At 39.7% G+C, this 23168-nt stretch overlaps 1 protein-coding gene across 2 annotated transcripts in view; it reads right to left on the reverse strand.

The window, feature by feature from the left end:
• Window positions 1-11115: 11115 nt before the first annotated feature.
• angpt1 (angiopoietin 1) overlaps window positions 11116-23168 on the reverse strand; it is a 72849-nt gene continuing 60796 nt past the window's right edge. For both annotated transcript variants that reach the window (XM_039820569.1, XM_039820570.1), the window contains exons 8-9: window positions 17057-17187; window positions 11116-13205 (exon numbers count right to left, since the gene is read on the reverse strand). In XM_039820569.1, the coding sequence (XP_039676503.1) occupies window positions 13042-13205; window positions 17057-17187 (295 nt within the window). In that variant the 3' untranslated portion in view covers window positions 11116-13041. The remainder of the gene's footprint in view (window positions 13206-17056; window positions 17188-23168) is intronic.

Below are 23168 nucleotides of genomic sequence, written 5' to 3' on the forward strand. Positions count from 1 at the left end.
AGAGGTAAACAGGGCAGTAGACCACAACGTGCTCAGCTTAATTAGCAAGTGCACAGATACAAAGACCATAAAAGACACACCACTTAATATGTATTATCCGGGATAATCCCTTATTCACTTTTAAGATACAGCTGATACAACTTCAAGCATAATGCAAATATATCTGTTAGAAAGTCATATAACATCTTACTGTTGACAGTTATTCACCTCAGTGGTTTTTCTGGACACCCCCACAAATTTAGTTGACGTATACTGGGAGATAATGAACTGATCTTGTGTCCACATACTCTCTGTGTACTGTAGCGCTGTCATTCCCAGTGATGGGGGAGGTACTCAGATCCTCATCTTAAATTGAGACTATGTAACTCCTGAAAAAAGAAATAACACATTCCTCCTCTTACACGCGACAGGTTGAACTCAAAAGCAATAAACACACCCTTGAATTCATCACTGTTATGGACTTTGCTGTTACAGCTTTACTTGGTCTGGTATGACCACCAGCTTATGGTGGCGAATGTTGCATGTGTTGCAGATGTAGATGCATTTTTTGTGTGATTAGCATTTTACATTTTTTTATTATTTTATATCCTTTTTGGGTACTTTAATCTAAAACAATGCATCACATTACATATGCTTGTTGTCATGTGTTTCAAATAAAAATCATAATTTGGCAAGTACATATGGCTGTCAGATAAATGTAGTAGAGAAAAAGTATAAAGTGGCCTCAAATGGAAATACTCAGGTAGAGTACAAGTACCTCAGCTGTACTTAAGTACAATACTTGAGGAAATTATCTTTAAACATTCCACCAGTGGTCCTTCCTGTTGACAGGTTTGAAAGTAAAGTTTCAATTATTTGAGTAAATTATATGATGACCATTTGCCCACAACTTTTACCAAGAGCCGCAACAATGCAGAAAAAACAACAAAATAAGAAAATCCCAGATATTATTTTTCGGACATCCCGAGCACCAGTAGGATAAGGCTTTACAGTAAAATATTCCCTGATTATTATTTTCAGAAACTTTAACTACTGAAATAATTCACAATGTATGCTTAAATGAGAAAACAAGAACACTGTTGTAGCTATTTCAGAGTTCATATAACACTATCAGAATCTACTAGATATGGCCAGGAATTAAACAGAGAGTATCACAGATACAAAGAGACACTTTTAATCTGAGGGGAGAAAAGAAAGAAGGAGCTTCTGACCAGGAAAGAATGTGACACCTTAAGGAGACGTGGATCTCCTGCTTATGCATGAAGGGGTTGAAACTTGCAATGCAGCTGGGAGTGAGATCACAATTCAAACAGCATGCATCCTGACATTAGCACCATCAACATCAATACTTTATGCTTTGCTACACTGAGCCTTGATAGAGGTGTTGAATGCTGTTTTATATGTATAATTAAAAGTTATTGATTTTATGTGTGTGCAGAGGAGGCTAATTTATAAATAGAACTCGGCACACAGACATGAAGTTGCAGCTGTTGGCAGTCTGTCATGGAGAAAGGAAGTGACTCTTGGAGCATCAGCACAAGAAGTCAGAGCGATTTCTCATTCTGCTCAGAGAGGAGGGTTAGTGCTCCACCACAAGGACAAACAGGCTCATTACGCTCTCAGGTTGGGGACTAAAATACACATGGATTAAACTTCTTTTTGCACGTGATGTGGTCTAATGTCTTTAAGTCAAATCAAAGCATTTTATTCAAAAGACACTCTTATATAATACACATACACCAAACAACTATAGAAATCACAAGAACTCATAAGCTTCCTTTTGTTATTTTTAGTTACAATGAAAACAGTGTATACAGTATACACTCACCTAGGATAAAGGATTATTAGGAACACCCTACTAATGCCGTGTTTGACCCCCTTTTGCCTTCAGAACTGCCTTAATTCTTCATGGCATTAATTCAACACGGGGCTGGAAGCATTCTTTAGAAATGTTGGCCCATATTGAAAGGATAACATCTTGCAGTTGATGGAGATTTGTGGGATGCACATCCAGGGCACAAAGCTCCCGTTCCACCACATCCCAAATATGTTCTATTGGGTTGAGATCTGGTGACTGTGGGGGCCATTTTAGTACAGTGAACTCATTGTCATGTTCAAGAAACCAATTTGAAATGATTCAAGCTTTGTGACATGGTGCATTATCCTGCTGGAAGTAGCCATCAGAGGATGGGTACATGGTGGTCATAAAGGGATGGATATGGTCAGAAACAATGCTCAGGTAGGCTGTGGCATTTAAACGATGCACCACCAGCAGCCTGCCCAGTGGTAACAAAGCATGACGGATCCATGTTCTCATTCTGTTTACGCCAAATTCTGAGTCTACCATCTGAATGTCTCAACAGAAATCGAGACTCATCAGACCAGACAACATTTTTACAGTCTTCAAGTGTCCAATTTTGGTGAGCTCGTGCAAATTGTAGCCTCATTTTCCAATTTTTAGTGGAGATGAGTGGTACCCGGTGGGGTCTTCTGCTGGTGTAGCCCATCCGCCTCAAGGTTGTGCGTGTTGTGGGTTCACAAATGCTTTACTGCATACCTCGGTTGTAACGAGTGGTTATTTGAGTCAAAGTTGATCTTCTATCAGCTGGAATCAGTCAGCCCGTTCTCCTCTGACCTCTAACATCAACAATGCATTTTGGCCCCCCAGGACTGCAGCATCCTGGATGTTTTTCCTTCTTCAGACCATTCTTTGTAAACCCTAGAAATGGTTGTTCGTGAAAATCCCAGTAACTGAGCAGATTGTGAAATACTCAGACCAGCCTGTCTGGCACCAACAACCACGCCACACTCAAAGTTGCTTAGATCACCTTTCGTTCCCATTCTGACATTCAGTTTGGAGTTCAGGAGATTGTCTAGACCTGGACCACAATCCTAAATGCATTGAAGCAGCTGCAATGTGATTGGTTGATTAGATAATCACATTAACGAGAAATCTTACAGGTGTTCCTAATAATCTTTAAGATGAGTGTATAATATACTGTATACACAATGGTTTTCACTCTGTTATTATTATACACATTACACACAGGCCTGAATTACACACACATGCACTAATGGAGAGATGTCAGAGAGAGGGGGCTGCAGCTGTTGATGGACAGGCGCCCTGAGCAGTTGGGGGTTTGGTGCCTTGCTCAAGAGCACATAGGCAGTGCCCAGGAGGTGAACTAACACCTCTCCAGCTACCAGTCCACCACCATACTTTGGTCGAGCGACCCCTCCAGTTCCCAACCCAACTCCCTACAGACTGAGCTACTGCCACCCCTATATGAGTCTTTCTAACATGTTGGGACTTGGTGTCAGTGAAGGAAGACAAATACAATGTTTTATATTCAGAGTTTTGGATACTATAATAATAACAATGGCCACATTAGAAACACACAGTCCATCTGTCACATCCAAGACAGCCCTCAAACCCTGTTTCTTTTTGTAAAGCACCACCTGGGGCTTTTCCTAAATTTACCATTTCCAAGCAGCGCTGGATATTACCTCGGAGGCTGCTTGTATGTTTATGTGACAGCAGAGGGCAGGGACCTGGAACACTTTAGATGACAGTTGTAGCACAAAGTGTACCATCACTTCTTCAGACTGTGGCAAAAGGAGGATTGTTCTTCTTTCCTCCCGCACAATTATGTCACAGCTAAAGAGGTGTTGTTAATCAGTAATAATAATAATAATAATAATATTTTCCTTTTCAGTCATTTACATTGTTAAATAAAAGACAAAAAGTCAGATTTCATTTTTGAGGGATCCTAAATAATGTGAGGGTTGCAGTCCACCAGTAGAGGTTGCTATTATTTTATTGTTGAAGCACTGTACTTTTCCACAAGGACACATACTGTAGGTCTCCTCAGCTCGCTATTTACTGTTTTACTCAATAACCCCAGTATAAACAAGTAATCCGTTCTACAAATGAATCACACTGTATATTGAATTAAGAGCACAGTGATGTGCACTTTACCACCACAGTTCATCATATTAAAGAAATGAGAAAGAAATGAATTGTATCCCACTATCTCCCTGTTTGATTTATTTGCCTGGAATTAAAATTCCTCTTTTAGAGTAAGAAATCATGGGATCTGAGAAGCATTTTCTGACATGCTGAATACAAAATCAGCACAAAGTACCAAACACTCAAAACTAAACGAACAACACTGGATCCATGGGTTCTAAAAGTAAAGTTCATGTCCATTACAGTGCCGTCAAGCATCTGCTGATTTTTTAATTTAGACTTTGCAAAGCAGTCATGGCAGCAGTGGAATTGATTGATTGATTGATTGATTGATTGATTGATTTTATTTTGAATATGTAAAGAACAGAACAGCAGACAAGAAATTAAATCAAAACAAATCAATAACAACAAACAACAAGATAATAAAATAATAACAACTTGTGAACACCTGACGATCTGTTAACATATCCGAAAAAGAGTGGGAAGAAGTATAAACGTATTTAATCCCTAAAGAATGATTCATTCTGTCTCGGTCTCTATAAAGTGGCGTATGCTGCAGGTGGGAAGCCAGTGCATTTCCCTACTCGGGTGATTTGGGCCTAATATGCCGGGTGGTCGACCCCACTGAAGGCAGGACGTCCTGATGTGGAGCGAATGCACCTGTGTTTCCTGGTGCTTATCAACATCTGCACTGTTGCTGCTGCTTTGTTTACCTTTCACTGCTCGTTCTGAGGCTGTTTTATTTGGCCGCGGGTCTTATTGCGCATTAATTGCGCAGGAATGCATCTGTGAGGGTCTCAGCTGTTGCTCTGACCTCTGTATGTGATGCTGATTTGTGTTATGCTTGGGGTGATCTTGCACATAATTGGAATCCTGTTGTTGTTGTTGCAACGATCCAATCAACATCCTAGTGTATAGGAGATATTCATAACGATCATCTTGATTGCAGCAGTGACTTGGTTTATTTGTAAAATGATTAAATGAAGCAGCTGTAACCAGGATTCAAAGGATGTTTTTTATCTCTTCTCGTCTGCAGAGTTTGATGGTTTAATGTCTCTTCATTTCCAGGCTAGTCAACAATAACATCTGAAACAGTCAAACACATGGATCTTGACAAATCATCTGAAATACTACACTGGAGTACAGTTTTGATCCAACTGCAGAGGGTTGTTGCTTTTCCACAATGCTGACCTTAACAAAGAGGCCAGCCGCACAAATCTGTCCTGGCCCAGCAGTAAACCACTATGTAATCCACTAATACTTCCTTCCGAAGAGGCTGCGTGTTATTGTTGGGCCGTGCCACGTAAGCCCTGAAAAATAAAGATGGGAAAGACGGTAAATTAAAGCAAGCTCAATACAGCGAGGGCCAGCCAGGAGGCTAAGAGGAAACCTGGTCCCCTGCAGAGCGGCCGACAGGATGACAGAGAGCACAGCTGGAGCCAGACGAAGTCATTAGAGGCTGAGGGAGAACTAAAGGTCCCTGGTTTGGATTTATGTGACAGGTTTCATGACAATGTTTTACATGATGAAGAGGATGGAAGCAGAAGTGGATGAAGTACGATAAGAGATAAAACAGGAGTTGTTTGGAGTGTTTACAGTTGTAGAGGCTTTAAAATGGCACTGTTTTATGTTAAAGATGTTTTTCTGTGTCACTGATAACTGCTATTGGCTTTAAATAACATTAAGAGCAGCTCTTTGAGGCTGTATGGCCACAGTGGTGCTTTGAGCTAAATGCTAACGTCAGCATGTAAGCATGCAGACGTTAGCATTTAGCTCAAAGTACCACTGTGGCCATTTAGCAGTTATAATGTTTACCATGCTCACCATTTTAGTTCAGCGTGTTAGCATGCTAATATATCCTAATTAGTAGCCTAGTCTTTATCCACAACGTTCCACTTCTGGGATTGCTCCGGTGCTGCAGGAAATTCCGCCCAACGTCCGTCTTTTCGGCCGGATGTCTGGTACCTTCCGCTTTCTTTCTGTTGGAATTTTAAACTCCGGTGCATTTATGAGGACTATGGTTAACTGCTCCACAGATCTCTGCAGGGTAAATCCAGACAGCTAGCTAGACTATCTGTCCAATCTGAGTTTTCTGTTGCACGACTGGCTTCCGAGTTCCAAGGTAAATGGAACGAACTATAAGCTACCAAATATTTTAGTGTGAAATGGTAAAAGCCTACTTAAGTCAGTTTTTCTTTTCTGAAATGAAATGGGTCTTCTGTAAAGGTAAGTGTGCCTCTAGTGTGAGCCAATGAATATGGATATGAACCTGGTAAAATGGTTATTAGAAAATTAGCCTGATTATTAGAGGATTCCTCATGATTTGCATGCTTCATCTACTGTATTTTAGAGATATTGAATGTGTTAGTAAAATATCTGGCCTATTTGTTTGGAGACATAGTCTTGTTACCAGAGATCTTATAAAAACATGTTGCTATTGGCTTTCATCACATCAGTCAGCCATCACACTTCATTACTTTAGACCGCAGCAGCCTCTGGAGCAATAATTGGCCACACACTTCTCACTCGTTACATCAACTTCTATAATGTTACCAACACTGAGCTCTGAAATCAAAAGCCCAAAATAGGACCTGCACATTTATGTTTCCACTGTTCTTTTATTCAAAGTATCATACTTTCTGACGTCCATACTGGTTTCCCATTTATTTTTGTGTTTTTTCCCAACATGACACAGGAAAGGACACATAAAATAACACTTCACTTTATGAGTTACACAAACAAGTAAATGCTCTTTAACTTCAACTTCCCAGGATGTCTTAACATGATTTAAAGTCTCTCTGGGATCCATATTAGCCGATTCGGCCTTTACTCACATCTGAAAGAGAAATATACTTTTCAGCTCTTTTCATCCAACTAAGAAGCCTTCATGCTATTATCAGTCTGAATGGCTCCTGCCGGGACCTGCAGCCTTTCTCTGCTTCACACCCTTTGTGTACACCAAGTGTCATTCTCACTCCCACAGATCATCAATCATATCCAGCTCCTTTTGAGTTTTTCTAGATGAGGGAGTCCCTAACCTTAACTCACGTTTACATTTTATTCTACTCTATTTATTTTGCAAAACCACATGAGTTTGTACTCACACCAGCATTGTACAATCCAAAATGGCTTCTTTCCCTACAGTTGGACAGAATACCTCTTTCTTAGATAAGCAATATGTGCAAATGGCAACTATACTTGTTATAAAAGTCAAGAAACTTGCTGATAAAAGTTGACCTTTGGTAGTCTCGAGAAATCCGAGATCAGAAAACTTGTTCTTGAAGATTTGGAAATCTCTAAAATGCATTAAGTTGACATGGATATTGATACAACGCTCTGCACATATAAAAAAAAAGATTCTTTCAGTGTATAACTTAATGCCAAATCTTAACAGTTCTGCAGAGACCACACAGTTGGTTTGGAATTATAGAGTCTGCTGCGGTGAAAGCGGGATGACTTGGAGTTGCACCCAATATAATGATTTCAAGGTGACTTGCATCTGATGAATTTATGAGTTCATTCCCCAGTGCCCTGTTAGCTTTTTAAAATGTTTGCTTTATCGGTGGTCGATTCTGTGCCAGTTATGTGGTTGCACAGATGATTTCTTTAGTTGCTTGTGTTGGTGATTGCCCCACAACATGAAAACATTTAAGAGCCAGTCGTTGATTTAAAGACATGCAAAATGATGTCACTGTCACAGAGAGCCAAAATATGGGACTTTCTTCTTCCCTCACAACGCTATGCAGCGAGCCAAACGCACTTCCAATAAAGTTTGAAGCAGTTGGCATTTTAAGTCTTTACTGGAGGCAATTGTGAAACTGTAACAGCATCAGAAAAACACAACAAATTCAATGAAAGTGATTACAAATCAGAAGAAAATGAGATACAATGAACATGAAACCAAATAACAAGAAAACTGGATTCACAAAACCAGCATATAATGCTTAATTTGCTCAATGTTAGTTCAAAGGGAAGAAAAACATTATTATTCTGTTCACACATTATTCCAAGACCATTTAAATAGCTACTTTAGCTGCTTTAAATGTTCGGATTATCTGGTTCATTAGCCAGTGAACCACATACAAACACTGAACATCTTAAATTATGCTAGGAAGGAACAAAGTATGGTCATTGAAATATTGAATCTAAATCTAGTAAACAAACCAGAGTCCACAAGAGTAAAATACATAACAGTTAGCCCATTCACAGTCACTTAGAATGCATTAGAAACACATGTAATAGCTAGCTTGCTTAGCGTTACACTGCTCGCAGAAAAACTAAATTAACAAATCACAAATCAACCATCACAGAACAGCTAAAATAAAAACAGAACCTACTGTACAGACACTACTACAACAAGGGAAGATAAAAAGTTGCCTGTGAATAGTTGCTTGCTAACAGATCTGACATAATAGTGGATGTAACCATAGCCATATAACAGATATATTTATATCTATGGATGTAACATTGTCTATAGAACCCTGTCAGTAGTGGCTTCTACAAGCAACATAATGAAACCAGAATATGGTGGCAGAATAGCTTTTTCACTTTCAAATAGAGAGGCAAAGTCCCTCCCCTTCTGGTAGACCTCATGGGACCTTAATTTGGAAAAAATATGAACTGTTGTGAACGGGGAGAGACAAATAATTTTTTTATCCCGTTTGAATTGAGCCATGGATTACAAATATGTTCGTCAATTTAAAAGATATTTTTTCAACTGAAGAAAGTCTTAGTTTATTGTATGACCACTTAGTTTTGTGTAAAACCGCTCGGTGAACTACATCTCTCGTCTCCCACAATTTACATCACCTTGCTTAATGCTCGGCCTGCTCGCTAGCTAGCTAGCTTAGCTCTGTTAAACAACCCATGTAACGTTATCGCACCTGATGTGTTTTATCCAGTGAAGTTTTATCAGCAAAGAAAAGGAAAAAATGAGCGAAATCCTCTGCTCATGTGAGTAACGTTACATCTCGGTACCAAACACACAGACATCGTAGCTTCAGCGAGACGTCCTCCATGCCACTTTGAAGCGTGTAGTCTTTCTAATTACGTATTTTCACAGTCTTATACTTCAACAGTTTAACAATAAACTGACGAACGTCATATGTGCAATCCATGGCTCAATTCAAACGGGATCAAAAAATAATTAGTCTTTCCCTGTTCACTACCGTTCATATTTTTTCCAAATTAAGGTCCCATGGCGGTCCGCTGGGAGGGGAGGGACTGGGCAGCAAGGGAGTGCAAATATTTAAAAGTATCAAATATTCACATTGTTTTAGGAGCAGTACTACTGTACTGTAGCCTACTTTTCTTTAATTAAAGCTGCAGATCGGGTGTCATGACATTTTTTCATTAAGGGTTAATAGAGCATTCACAGCATTCCATATGCACCATACAGGGTTAAGAATTGTGGCCTTAGTTACGTTCAGACTTCTTGCTTTTAAAGCCTGATGGTAAAATTCTGGTTTTGACAAAGCCTGACAGACCTATTTAGTCTGTAGTGTTGATGATAATCTATTTTCACTTAGACACCAACGGGCATTTTGGTTAAGTTAATTACACTAATTCAGTGAGTGTACGCAAATGGATTTAGCTATAAAGTTGCAACTGCCTCTGTGTGTGACTGAACAGGTCTCTATGCAGACATACTGAATAATTTACTGTAGATGTCAGGTTTAACTGGCAAGCACGCCAGAAAACTACTCCCACCGCTAAAGATGACCAATAAAAACGAAAGCAAGTTGACACTAAAGGTTGTATTCTCAGTTTATTTTCACTCATCTTAAATATTTGCCTCTAATATTATTTATATTTGAGTTCATTGCTTAACTATTTAAATCTCACTTGTTTTAAAACTAAATCACTTTTACTTTTAATGTTTTAACCCCATATTTCTACACAAGGCCTACCAAATGAAAGAGGATTATATCATTAGTGGTTAAACTTTCTGTGACTTCTTTGCTTAAGTCCAACAATCTTAGTTGTAATATAATAAGAATCTGTGCTAGTGCAAATCTATTTGTACTGGATTAATACTACTGAAATAACGAGCACATTCGTATAAGGCATTTTATGATTAAATCTAAAGACAAATGTTCCATTTTTACTATCACTTCCTCTCTCTCTATGTATCCTCAATGTTTTTATTCATTTCCATGTGAGCAGGTGGTCTCTCTAGGGGGATCCAATGGCCCTGAGTGTTCATACTGCAGGTACTGTCTTCTGTCATATCTGATTTGGTTGAGGTCCAACGCTGTTTGCCTGACTGCAGCTCAGACCCACAGGGAGTCCCATCGCCTCGCCAGCCCCCTGCTCTTCCTCAGTTAACCGGAAAGGATCCACTTTCAGCAGAGCAGCCTGGCTGTGGACGTGAGGAGCTGGTCGTGTGTGTGTGTGTGTGTGTGTGTGTGTGCGTACGTGCAGATGTGGAGATGACAAGTGAAACGGCACTTTGCTTTGACACCCTGAATGTCCACTGGAGACAAAACCTCCCCCAGTTTAGAAGTGGTTCTTGGTAGGTCCTGTCCTTACACCAACAAAGGACAAAGCTTCAGACCCACATAGGTGTTTGCCAGCGTGTGCGGACTCTCTTCACACTCCACTGCTCCAGACTCTATAGAACACATTCCAGTGAGGGTGTTGGGTCAGTGCAGGCGCTGAAGGACACGTGGTGGTTTGCAGGCTGCACTCATTTGTTTAACCTCTGATTAGGACCAGGAATGTCAACTATTGAGGAGACACTACAGGTCCCGACAGCATTTGACACTTTGGCAGTCTGTCATTGCCACAAGCAAGCAAAGCGAGTCACCGCTCGAGACAAAAGCCACTCCACTGCCGGGGCAGAGAGTGAGTTTAATGTTTGAACCATATGGTTTGGTCCCGAAAAGGCCGGAAGAAAGCATATCTATCTGTGGGATTTATCTCATGTCTATCTGTGCAAAAAGCTTGCTTTGCATGACATACAGTATAGCGTTTGTATCAGGAGATTTAAACTGATGTTGAAGATATTATCGTGAAACCAAACTTTTTTTTTTTAAGTTAAAGTATGTCTCCTTAAAGAAAGACGTAATGAAGGACATTTTAGAACCCTGACTTTAAACCCGTCTATCATCACATCAATTTGGCACAAAAAGTGCAGACTAAAGCCAGATTGAAAACATTTTCTCTTTTATTTAATCTAGCAACACAACACTGACCACATGTTACAAAAGATGTTTAAATAAATCTGCAAATCTGGAATTGAATGAGGTAAAAGCAGAGTTATCAAAGGCACATTTCTCCAGGGTTATTATCTTAACTTCTATGTTTTATGCTCAACTTCAAAACACCATTGTAGATCTGGCAGAGGAAAAACAGAAACTAAAGAATAGCTTTCCTCAGGAAAGCTGCTCTATACGTACACACACATTAAATTATACAATTTTAGTATGCTAATAAACATGTCGATTGTAGTTTTACAAGATCCAGATACACGTTGTCTTCTCGCCACATGTACTGTACCTTTAGTAAATACTCCACAGTAGATTCTGTTGTTATGGAAGTTGGAAGCTGGAAGTTATGAAATATGTGTTCACACGGATCACTTGGTGGAATCATTAATTTCATGCTTCATATCCAACTCCAGCTCCTTTTTTTTTCAAAGCTGCGTTGATGAGAAACAGAAATTGGCTGGATTCTGAGGCTGTCATGTTGATGTCTGTGAAAAACATTTTGGATGCAACTTGTCTTAATGATCTGCTATTTGTCTAAAGGTAAGAGATTAGGAACAGTCTTAAAGGGGTTTTACAACATCCTTTATAGATAGAAATACGATTCAGTAATATGAACTTTGACCTCATTCTTTGTGAGCTTCGTACATATGGGACACCAGCTTAATATAAGCATTAACATCTTTGTGAATATGGAGGTATCATGACGTGGTACTTCCATCATGACACTCAGGAATATACTATATATATCTGTGTATTTAAAAAAAAAAATACACATTACTTGTTTTATATGCAAACGTACATTCTAATCCCCAATGTGCACACAGCTGTAATTGATATATATATCACTAATTATACGCATCTGTATTAATGTCCTTGTTTTTCATATTCAGCAGAAAGCAACGTGATCACTCACAATCTAAACCTTGGCACGTATTAGTTGTTTCTCAGCCAATAACAAAAAGGCAAAAGGATCTCAGTCCAGAATCTAATCCAATAATAACCTCACATATGAACTCTAAAAATAATCACACTCTCTGAAGACAGCTAGTGTGTAACTGCCAGCAAGTGACCCTTGTAACTATTACCAACTCATTACTTGAATTTCAAGGTTACTTTAAAACGGAGTGTGTTTACACATAATGCAGATAGAAATTCAGCATACACTGTACAGTACAAAAAAACTATTTCATCTCACGTTCAATATCGTATAGAGTTGGGATAACAAAAATACAAAAAAATAAACAACACAATATATAATACATTCATAATATTTATGGGCTGTGTTCTGTTAGCATCATTTTAATAAAAAAGCAAAATCTCTCATTCGTCTCCTTAGAGCGCTCCAGATAAGTTCTGTTCTGCAGTTTAAGGAGTCAGTGCTGCTCTGTGATAGCTGCTTTCCATTCAGTATAGCTCAAGTCCTCCATATTATTACAACGCAGGTCCCCAGGAAAATGGAAATAATTGTGGTTTGACATCATGCTTGAATTTTCATACAAGCTGACCTTAGAGCATGCGCAAAATGTGCACCAATTCCAGGCGTAACATAATCCACCTGAAAGCATTTGTCCCTAAATAACGTCAAGTTTGTGAATCTGCTTGTGAACTGAAATCAGTTCAGGTGAATCTGTGTCTTTCTTCCTCTTCATGGATGCTCTTCAGTTCATTGAGGGGAAAGGTTATGAGGCAACAGCAGAACAGCAATAGCTCCAACGGAAGGACCAGGTTGAATAAAAAAAAATAAAAAAGATTAATTGGATGACTCCCAGGTCCAGCGAAATGAGATGAGACAAGAGGATAAAATAGGGAGGGTCCCTCTAATGTGCTACATGGCCGTTTTGAAGTTTAAACTTCAAAAGACTAGGAGAAGTCCAGAGGGCGGATCATCATGACCGTGGCTCGTAGCGAGTAGCTGGGGCCCTTAAAGTAGTGCCACTTGATACCGTTTAACTTCCCTACATGTTGTCCTTGGGTAAAGTACATGCCGTTAAGGTTGGACGGGCCACAGGCATCAAACCACCAACCTGAATAGAGACACAATTTAATATTAGTTGCAAATTCTCAATGCCTTTTAGCAGAACAAACAAGGCTTTGAGTAAATAGTGTTTTGTCAAGGTGTTGATAAAGTCACCTCAATCATAACTTTTTGTGCGTGTTACTGTCAAGGTTGAACGTTTCCCATGGCCTCTCCCTCAGGGCCATGGCAATGGTTCAGACACCATTTCACTGCTATCTGCTCAATGTGTTACTGTCACTGAGTTCATTGGGATACCAGTACCTGTTGCTGAACACTTTCAGTACCTCTTTCTATTTAAAGCAAAGAGTGCATGTGCACAAGAAGAGTTGTGCATGGCATGGGAAACTTTTATTCTACTCCCAAGGTGACACATTTCATACTTTCACTGAAGTGGATCTGGTACCAAGAGAAAGGGTAGATGTGCTCGGACATAGAGTTATTTTATAATTCAAGACACACAATGGCTTCCTGTGTCTTTTTTAGAATTAGAAGTTTACAAGGGTCTGAATGGTTTAGCATCTCCATACTTAATGAACGGTTTCTGCCACTACCTGCTGCCTAGAAGAAGAAGTAGTAGTACTTTATCAATCCCTCTTGGGGAAATTCAGTTTTAGTTTTAGGTCACTGAAGGCTCGTTTTCATACTTCTGTCTTATTATGGACCATAATCTGTCGAACAACCTGCCCATAAATATCCACCATGCAACTTCCTTTTTAATCTGGCTTTTAAGCAGTCTGTGTCCTTACTTTATTGAATTTTACTGAACGTGTATTTCTATTCAATCTTACTTAAAGGTTATCCCTATTATTTTCTCCTGTTTCATCATATTTAAATGCTTTGCTTACCACTTTTGAAATTGTGTAGAAATGCTTTTTTAAATACACAACTTCATGTAAATGAAAGGTGCTTTATAAATATGTCTATAAGTGTTATTACGGTATTATTATGGTTAGTTTTGTATATTTCAGATGATAAGAGATATACTGAACATAACATCTATTCCATCCTAGTAATCTGTCATTCAAGTCTCATATCTGAACTAGTGAACACGCAGTCACTGATACAGTCAGATATAGAACATATGCGAGGCATGGCATGTGTCAGTCACACAGCGACAAATGGCAGCTCTTCTCTCTCCTGTCAGACCTGAATACCACAGCGGTGTACAGAATGACATTTCACAAGCCCTGCTGTCAGTAATCAGGAGCAATGTTCTGCCCTTGTTGCTGGCATGGATCACACAGATATAAATTTCACATTGATTGCTGCTTCATCATAAGACACGTACACAACATAGCATGGAAACTGGTGGACACCTTACATTTCCACAGCTGTTTATAATTTTAGGATGCTGGCACCAGTAGGAATCAAATATGAAATTGCACTTGCTCTGCGTACATTTTTTTGTAGGATCTTTTAAGAATAGTCCTTAAGCTGGGGAGCTCTTTCAAAGGACACACTGCACCTGACATTTTTGGAGATGGACCAAAGTTGTTAAAGCTTAAAGCTGCTATAGTCAGTATTTATAATTGAACAATGGATTGAATCATTATGTGTAATGTAAGAGGTGTTGCTTGTAGTGATAAACCTACAGGAAAATTATCACCAACTCTGCAGTTTCCCTCAACTCTACGGGGCATTTTGGCATCTTTTAGCTCATTGTTTTAGTTTTAGAGCCTACAGCTTTACGGTTTGGGTTCACTCTCACAGGTGTCATCAGTTTCCAGCCACAGCATACAGCTGTTCTCAGTGAGTAAGCTAATAAACAACAACAATGTACACGACCTGCCCAGCATCAAACAACAGAGAGACAAAGTTAACGATTAGCTGGTGAACAAAGTAGTGCATTTAGTAGTAAACGAGTGTTGGTGGAGACCAAAACAGAGCTAAAAGGAGAGTGAATATTGGACTTAAAATTTGCCAGGTTGCTATAAGTTGGATGTGTAAATACGCAATAAGTTTGATGTGTCAACTTAAAAGGTGATATGTCAATGCTGTGTTTACAGCTTGTTTCCGCTGCCCTCAAGGGGCCAAAAAAAAACATTAAAGATGAAAAACATGATCACAAAGAATAGGCTAGGGTTGAGTAACAGCTGGAATAAAAAGACATTTGAGGAGTAGACAGTACCAGTAGAAAAGCTGGTGGTAATGTCCTGTAGTTGATACAATGATGGGATGAGGTTTGGTTATAGCATGTCACAGTGTGTGTTGTGCAACCTGCTGTTTCATTTTATTGAGACATTGTTTTTCCTTTCAAACAATGAAGCGGAATACAGCGAAAGTCACCTACTTGCCATCCCTCACTTGTTGATAAACCACAGACCACACAACCTATGTCACACACACAAACATTCAGTGTGCACAGCAGCAATCTTTTGGGATTTATGATCAGTATCCTCTCGGTTTCCAGGCGAGCGCTTTTTACAGACTTGTAAAAAAGTAGGGGTGTCTTATTTTGAAAAGAAAGACCCCGCTAGTGCAGTTCACATGATAGAGGGATCCCCTCTGCCTCCTACTGTCAGTGCTGTATCCCTACTGTATGTTCTAGTGCTGTGCAAATATATACATTACAGTATGTGTGTGTCCATACTACATCCTCCTCCGTATTCTTAACATGGCATGCTACAGTTGTCCTCGTAAATGTGGCAGAGAAGTATTTTCCTCTTGTATATTCCAGACACTTACATCATCTGATGTCAGCCCTGCTCTTGTAAATGCAGGGTATAAATCAAATGATATACTGTACATACTGTAGCACAGTGCTGGGTTCGGACCAACCTTGACTCAGGCTACATGTTGTCATGCCTCTCCTTTGTGGCTTGCTATAGGCAGGCTATGAATCAAGCAGAGTAGGGGTGTTGATTAGTGATCAGATGCCAGTTCCCTTTAACCCACTGCATTCACAATGACCTAAGAGGTAATGCTGAACTTAAATCTGCACTTAGAAATGCTTGATTAGTACCAGGTCAGGACTCCACAGCAATAGAGCTGCCATGCGGTGACAGCGAGGGTCACTGGGCTCCACTTACACAGCAGGAGAAGCAGAGTCATTTTAAATCTTTCTGACACTTGGTGCCGCGCCCAGGGATTTTTATAATGTGCTCGTTTCCAACCACAGTGCAACTGGGAGGGGATGCAGAATATAGCCTAATAGGTGCAGATAGATGTATAAGTGGCCATGTTAGCCCATTGCATGTCTTGCAAGAGCAGGTTGTGATTATAATGACCTGAACGAATGACCGTGCAATGAACATTGTGAGGTTGGTCATAAAGCCAATCAGAGGTTATTACTTTTTGAAATGGTAAAATCATGCCCGTTGATTTCTCGTAAAAGCAATTCTGTATTGTCCCGCTGTTGCCATATATAAATGCTTGAAAGATCACTGTGGTTTATTACATCTTGGGCATTGTTTGTAGTTTTCCTATTGATTATAATGACAATGTACTCCCCAAGTTAATTGCTGAGACCTGAGAGCCAAAATACATTGCTGGAAAGAAGTCTGATGGGGAAACAAACACGAGAAACCATCAGACAGAGATAGCTAAACTTATTTGGAAGAGAAAAACAAAGGCAAATGGTTAAATTATTACTTAAGATTGCTCTAAGCAATATTTCTTCATTTTAAGAGTGGATTAGATGACGATATACAATGTTAAAGCTCTCATTTGTTGTGACCAACCCACGGAGAGTAACGACTTACTTCGAAGATCCCTCAGCTCTGTGGAACTTTTTTAGTCATTGCTTTGGTTTTACAGCTTATTGGACTATTTAGCAGCTAAAGAGCCAGATATTTATTATTTAAATGTATATGAATGTATGGTTATCCTCATTGCAATTCAGTGTTTGGCTGCACTTACCACCAGTGAGCATGAGGGCACACTTGCACATGCAGTTGTCATTGTCCATGTCCTTGGTGCTGAAGTCTGCTCCGTGGATTACGAGACTGCTCTGTCTGCCTGCAGTCCCACTGTGGCTTTTCAGGAACAGCCTGAAAGACATGAGGACGAGGTAGAGGAAGGAGTCAGGACATGAAAACACATCAGGGGGAGGAAGCGGGGAGAGGAGTATGGTGGAGTGAGCAATGTAAGCAATAAAGACAGCAAGAAGACATAACATGCTTCAAGAAATGTCTCCTGAGAGAGATTTATTTTTTGTTGTGATTGAGTACATATAGAACACCTGGAACAACATTAACAGGGTGGAGAGAAGATAAAATAAAGAATGAAAGAAAGACAGAGCATATGAAAGAATAAGAAATGGGGAGGGAGAGAGAGAGAGAGAGAGAGAGAGAGACAGAGAGGAAAGAACATGCAGTGTAAGGAATGTCTGGGAATCACATTTCCATCCGCAGGGCCAGAGTACGTTAATTTACACCACAAATACTGACCTTTAACAGCTATACACAGTAAAAGAGCAATAAGCAACCTGTTTAACCTATCATCCATCCATAGCTGGGCAGGTAGGGCATACTCTCAAGTCTTTGGTATCCAAGTATGCAATTTTTCTCTCTGTCTTGTCTTCTTGTGTTTAATCAAACAGCTCCTACTGTTCATCACATTATTTTTGCTGCTAGGCTATTGTATCCCCTCAAATACAGTGGTGTATCTATAGGCTGGTTCACATACTGCACTGCTAGGAATTCATTTTCTTCATGAGAACCTTTCTATAAATTAGCAAATTAAATCCCCTAAAGAAAATTGGTATATTGTTCTAGTACCATGTTGTTGAAGTTTTAGTGCAGAGAAAAGAGACTAAAACACTATAATACTGCTTTGTGGGGTTATTGCCTTTGTCTGTTCAGGTTATGCTACCCAGTTCCTCTTCTACTCCAGAAAAGTCACTGCTGTGCATCATCACATCATTTTTTGGGCACATGGAGATAAATGAAAATGTATGTCATAAATTAACCATGTGCTGCAAGCAAGCTATCAACAAGATAATATTAAACTTTCTTGCCATCTTTTCACGCTGAGGATTATTCCAACAAACAGCACATCTATGGGACTGATAAGCCGTCATTCCCAAGCTGAATTCCTCAACACACTTGGCGCTCAACACATAAATTGAAAACTAATATGCAGTTTGGAAGCAGATTTCTTTAGGGTGTGTCATACTGTGAACTCACTCGAGGTGTGAATGGGAACTGCTGCATGCGGATCTGACAATCCTTTCATCCCTTTGACAGCTCTTCCATTACCAGCACATGCCTTCCCTTAAACTGCTGCATCACACACTTGCCTTTTTTCTTTTTCTTTTCATGTCTTTCTCTCACGCCCTCTCGGTTTCACTTTCTCCCAATAGAAGAGATTGCACATCCAAAGAGCAGGAGTGCAGCACCAAGCCAACGAGGTCTCCATTATTTAGTATGGTTCACTCTCAGTGAAAGCAATTTCCTGAGTTCATTTCTTGACAACAGGGGACCATGGGCGTGTAGCGAACCTTGCACCCAGTTTGAGTTTTCCGATGAGAAAGTAACAAATATAAAAATATTTTATGTTTAGGGAGATGTTGCACCTCGAGCCTTTGTGAAGCTTGTACCTCTGAGGCATCAGCATGAATACCTAAAAGAAAGAGACTGGTAGACTCCCTGGGATGGAAAGTCATTTAACGTGAATGACTTCTGTATTTAGACAGCTGTGTAAATGGTTGACTTGTACAGCAGAGTAAAAAGTGTGACTGTGGGTCACAGTGGGGAATTCACTAAGCCACTAAACCAACACGTGTAATCCTACAATGTAAGGGTGAGTCATGTGTCTAATCAGTGGCACCGAATGATCACTGGATATGGCACTTTGGATAAGGGCCTGTGAGTATATTATAAGCACTTGGGTGTGCACATAGATACTGACGTATTAACTGGTGTCTACAAGGCAACAGATGTCTCCGGAGATGCTTTCCAGTTCAGAGTAAAGTCACACTGCCTCACTTACGGGTAGCATGACTTCTATCAGCTAATTCCTGATTCTGAGGAATAAAACATGCAATGTCAAGGATGAGGTCTGCTACCGCTCTGATAAAGAACAGACTTTGCTGCACATTTACACTCCATTTTCCAAAGCTCTCACGATCTCTGTTGCGCTAAGGAATTGCCAAGGCACATCATCAAGAGGGATTTTCAGCATGACACTTTGACAGGCTGCTTTAAATAGTCTGCGGCTGTGTTTACCGGCTGTGCTGCATATTTACCAGACCAACAAACCCCAACTCAACTGACATCTGCAGTTCTTCCTGTCAGGATCCATTATGCATTCAAATGATAAGTGGGGTAATGTAAAGACGGGCCAAGAACTCAAGAGGAAGAGATGCTTTTCCTGAGGCATGTTTCTAAGAATGAGAGCGAAAAACACAGAGACAGAGAGATTGACAGAGAGATGGCGTCTAATAGTTCACATCAATAAAATGACAGACATCTGCTCAGCCATATCGGGAACTTAACAGGCATTACATGCTAATCTGATTGTTCTTGTTGAAGTAACTTAGTAATGTGATTGGTCAAGGCTCATTAGTAACCTAAATATTGAGCTGTGAGGGGAATCATTTGGTTTTACTCAATGACACCTCTGGGGAGGGAGAATGGGGTCACGCCATCACATTCTTCTAATATCCACCATGGACGCCGGCTTGTTTGTGATCTTTCAACATATTTAGGAAGTTAAAGTACCAACAGTGCATGGCATCATAAGGGTCAGTTCACACAAATTACAAAAAAACATATGTTCCCATTTACCCCTGGTGGTATCTTGTCATGCATTTTTTTTTTTCTTTTCCTAAAGCTTTTACAGCATCTAATCTGAGACTTCTGCTGATCACAAATACCACCCCATTCAACTTTAAAATAGGTTTACTGGTGTCATAAAAGAAAGACAGCTAACATTGGTCAGTCCACCTGAACACAACCCTCTGGGTACAGAAGCTTGAAAGTGGCACTCAGCAGGTGTTGAAATGACATGAGCGAAAAGTAACGTCTAGTAGGACAATCTGTTAGAATAATGCTACAAGCTTCCATTTTCCGGAAGGACGCTAGCCTAGCTAGCTAGCTCCCATTGTCCTACTGAAAATAACACGAGGGGTCATCATCCCAGTTGTTTAATGTTGAACGGTTGATGCTATGTGCAACATTCATAGGCTATTCATGATGTGTTCCAGTACAGTAAGTAGTGCACCACAGTAATGATCAGTGCATCTGCTAGCAATGTCGGCAATCAAATGTCAGCAAACTGCCACACAACCATGGGAAACGCCCACCTGAAGCATGTATTATATCTCATATTGCTTATATTCTGCACTTTTTAATCGCTGATATTTATTATCTCTTATCTAATTAGCTCCTTATTTTAATCTTTGTAAATATGTGTGTAGTCCTTAATACAATGCACCATTTGCAGCTGACACAACTGCAATTTCATTGTGCTTGCATAATGACAATAAAATGTGTTGAGCACCACAAATTAAATTTCACACACCCTTATTGTATTAGGGGTGGCTGCAAATGTCTCCAATGGAGCGACATCCAAACTTGGCTAAATTACAAACTATTTGCATGACTAAATTACCACTAGGGGTAAGTGAGAAAATGTTTTTTTGTGTGTGATTTGGGTGAACTGCTGCTTCAAGATTTGATGCAGATTCAGTTTCAGTTTTCATAATGGGTCTATGCTCTGGAGTATTACAGCTGCAAACTGTGTACGTGGGAAATAAGTTGTAGCAGGGTCAGGTGAGGAATAAGATGACTGAAGTGTTTATCTGAGAGCACTTCCAAGTAAAACGAGGTGACTGACATTTTATTATACTGTACGTTAAAAACATTGTTATCAAACATCATTAACACATTTACAGTGTACTTACAAGGAATGGAGGCTTCACACTTTGTTAAAAACCTTTCTATTAACTGCATTTTTTTTTTTTAAATGTCCGAGATTGCACATAAAACCTTAAATAAAATAATTAAAAGTCTGAGTTGAAATATTTTTAACACAATACATTTTGTTAGACCTGCCACATCAGGCTCAGAATCTCAGAGCCGTTCACCCTAGAAAGCACCTTAGAAACCTGAGTTAATATAAATCAGCCTTCATATCGCCAGAAATGCATTTAATTTAAAGAGAATGTGTTCATAGAGGACTACCTTAGACCTGGCTCTTTACCAAAATGTGTCCCCTTCTCCCCACATAGAGGAAAGATGTGTTAGATTGCAACTGAGCAGGCTGGGATTGGCGTGGGGCCTCCGATCTGCCAACATGTCGCTTGTTCGCAGTCTCACTATTATCTGACACTTCCCATTTCACAACACACTGTGTTACTCTGAGCAGAGGATATTGCTGTCATACAGTGACTTTATGAAAGAATGTCTTCGGAGAGGTTAAGGGAAAAGCCGTAAAACAATGTGTCTAATGGAATATATGTTACCCTGTACAAAGTTCAAGCGATTTTCTAAAGAATACGGCAGAAATAAAATACAGAAATGGTTTGAATGATCACTGTAATGTGCACAAAATCTTTCTTGAGACTCAAATGGAAGTGTTTTTTTTAAACATATGCCACTTTTCATCTTATGACTGATACAGCCAAGCTTATCCTGCTTTGTTTTCTTTCATCTTCATACATGAAGGCGACACCCCAGCGCGTGCTGTTACACACCTGGCAGTCGTTAGCCTCCTGAACTGCAGTCTGATTGGCCCATTGCAGAGGTTAATCACCCTGACCAATGGTTCGCTTCCTACTGCAAGGCTGCAGAGGTGCCTGGCTGGCTGAGACCTGCTTGACTGCTCTCTTGCCATTAGGTGTCAAATAGTTTCATTGAGACACAGATACACTGATGAAAACATTAAGTCGAACATTCAGTGAATAGCACAGTCATCTTCTTTATGTCTCATGTCCATTAAAAAGAGGACAATAAACTATCAGAAAAAGAGCTGTGCCACTCTCCTTAGAAAGCCTCTAGAAATTGACATTTTTATCCATTTAATTAGAAAATCACTCTTCACTTGGAAATCTAGCACAACAACTTCAACTCAAGGCACACTTACTAGCTTTTTCCACTGCTTTCAACCGCAGTTGTAGTTTGTTTAGTTGCCACAGAGCGTGTTTGTGTATTTCAGGCCTGTGTGTAATGTGTGTTCTAAAAACAAAACATTGTAATTTCCCTTGTGGGATTAATAAAGTATACATTATATTATTATTATTATTATTATTACATAAAGATGGATCTGTTGGTATGCGAGTTCAGCAGCTGATTGCAGCCATATCACTTTTAGTTACACAGATGAAGACCGTGTGGTGTGGTTAAAAGCTTGTAGGTGGACCTTGAGTTTTGTGTGTGATCAGTATTTTCTTAATTTTATTCTATCTTAATTTCTTGGATTTTCTGATTACTGTGCACAATCAACTTCACGTCATGTTCAGCTGCTGATCCTTTTTTCTGTCTTACACTAGTGTTGCAGCCTGTAGCTTTAACGCTTCATCTCCATATCATTGGAAACGGCGGAACCTGAAGCTTCCAGGGATGGAGTTCAAAACATAATTGAGATATCCAAGATTATCTCAGTGTGAGCATTGGAAAACAGAGGAGTCACCGTGTTTTGGAACACAAATCTGCCAATTTCTTTTCTTAATCCTCACATGAAAAACATCTAAACAAGATCTATCTGATTCCACGGGGGAAATCGGGCTATTACCATGTGGAGAAATCACTGGATTTAAGAAGTTGGCTGTCTTCCGAACAGGGAAGGATATTGAATAAAGATGTAATGGCTCGTTCAAAAATAAACATACAAGTCTTTTATTCCAGCTGGGGGGCTTTGAAGGAACATTTTCCACGTAAACCTCAACTTGTGTCTGTGCATATATTCCACTGCTGTGAATGGATAACTCAGACAATTTTGGAATTTATGGTTCTCTCTGGTGCCCAGGGTACTTCACTACATCTTACCATGCGCATTAGTGTTTTCTTGTTTTTGTCTCTCTTGAGAC

The sequence above is a fragment of the Perca fluviatilis genome, chromosome 13, assembly GCF_010015445.1.
Source record: "Perca fluviatilis chromosome 13, GENO_Pfluv_1.0, whole genome shotgun sequence".
NCBI classification, from domain to species: domain Eukaryota; kingdom Metazoa; phylum Chordata; class Actinopteri; order Perciformes; family Percidae; genus Perca; species Perca fluviatilis.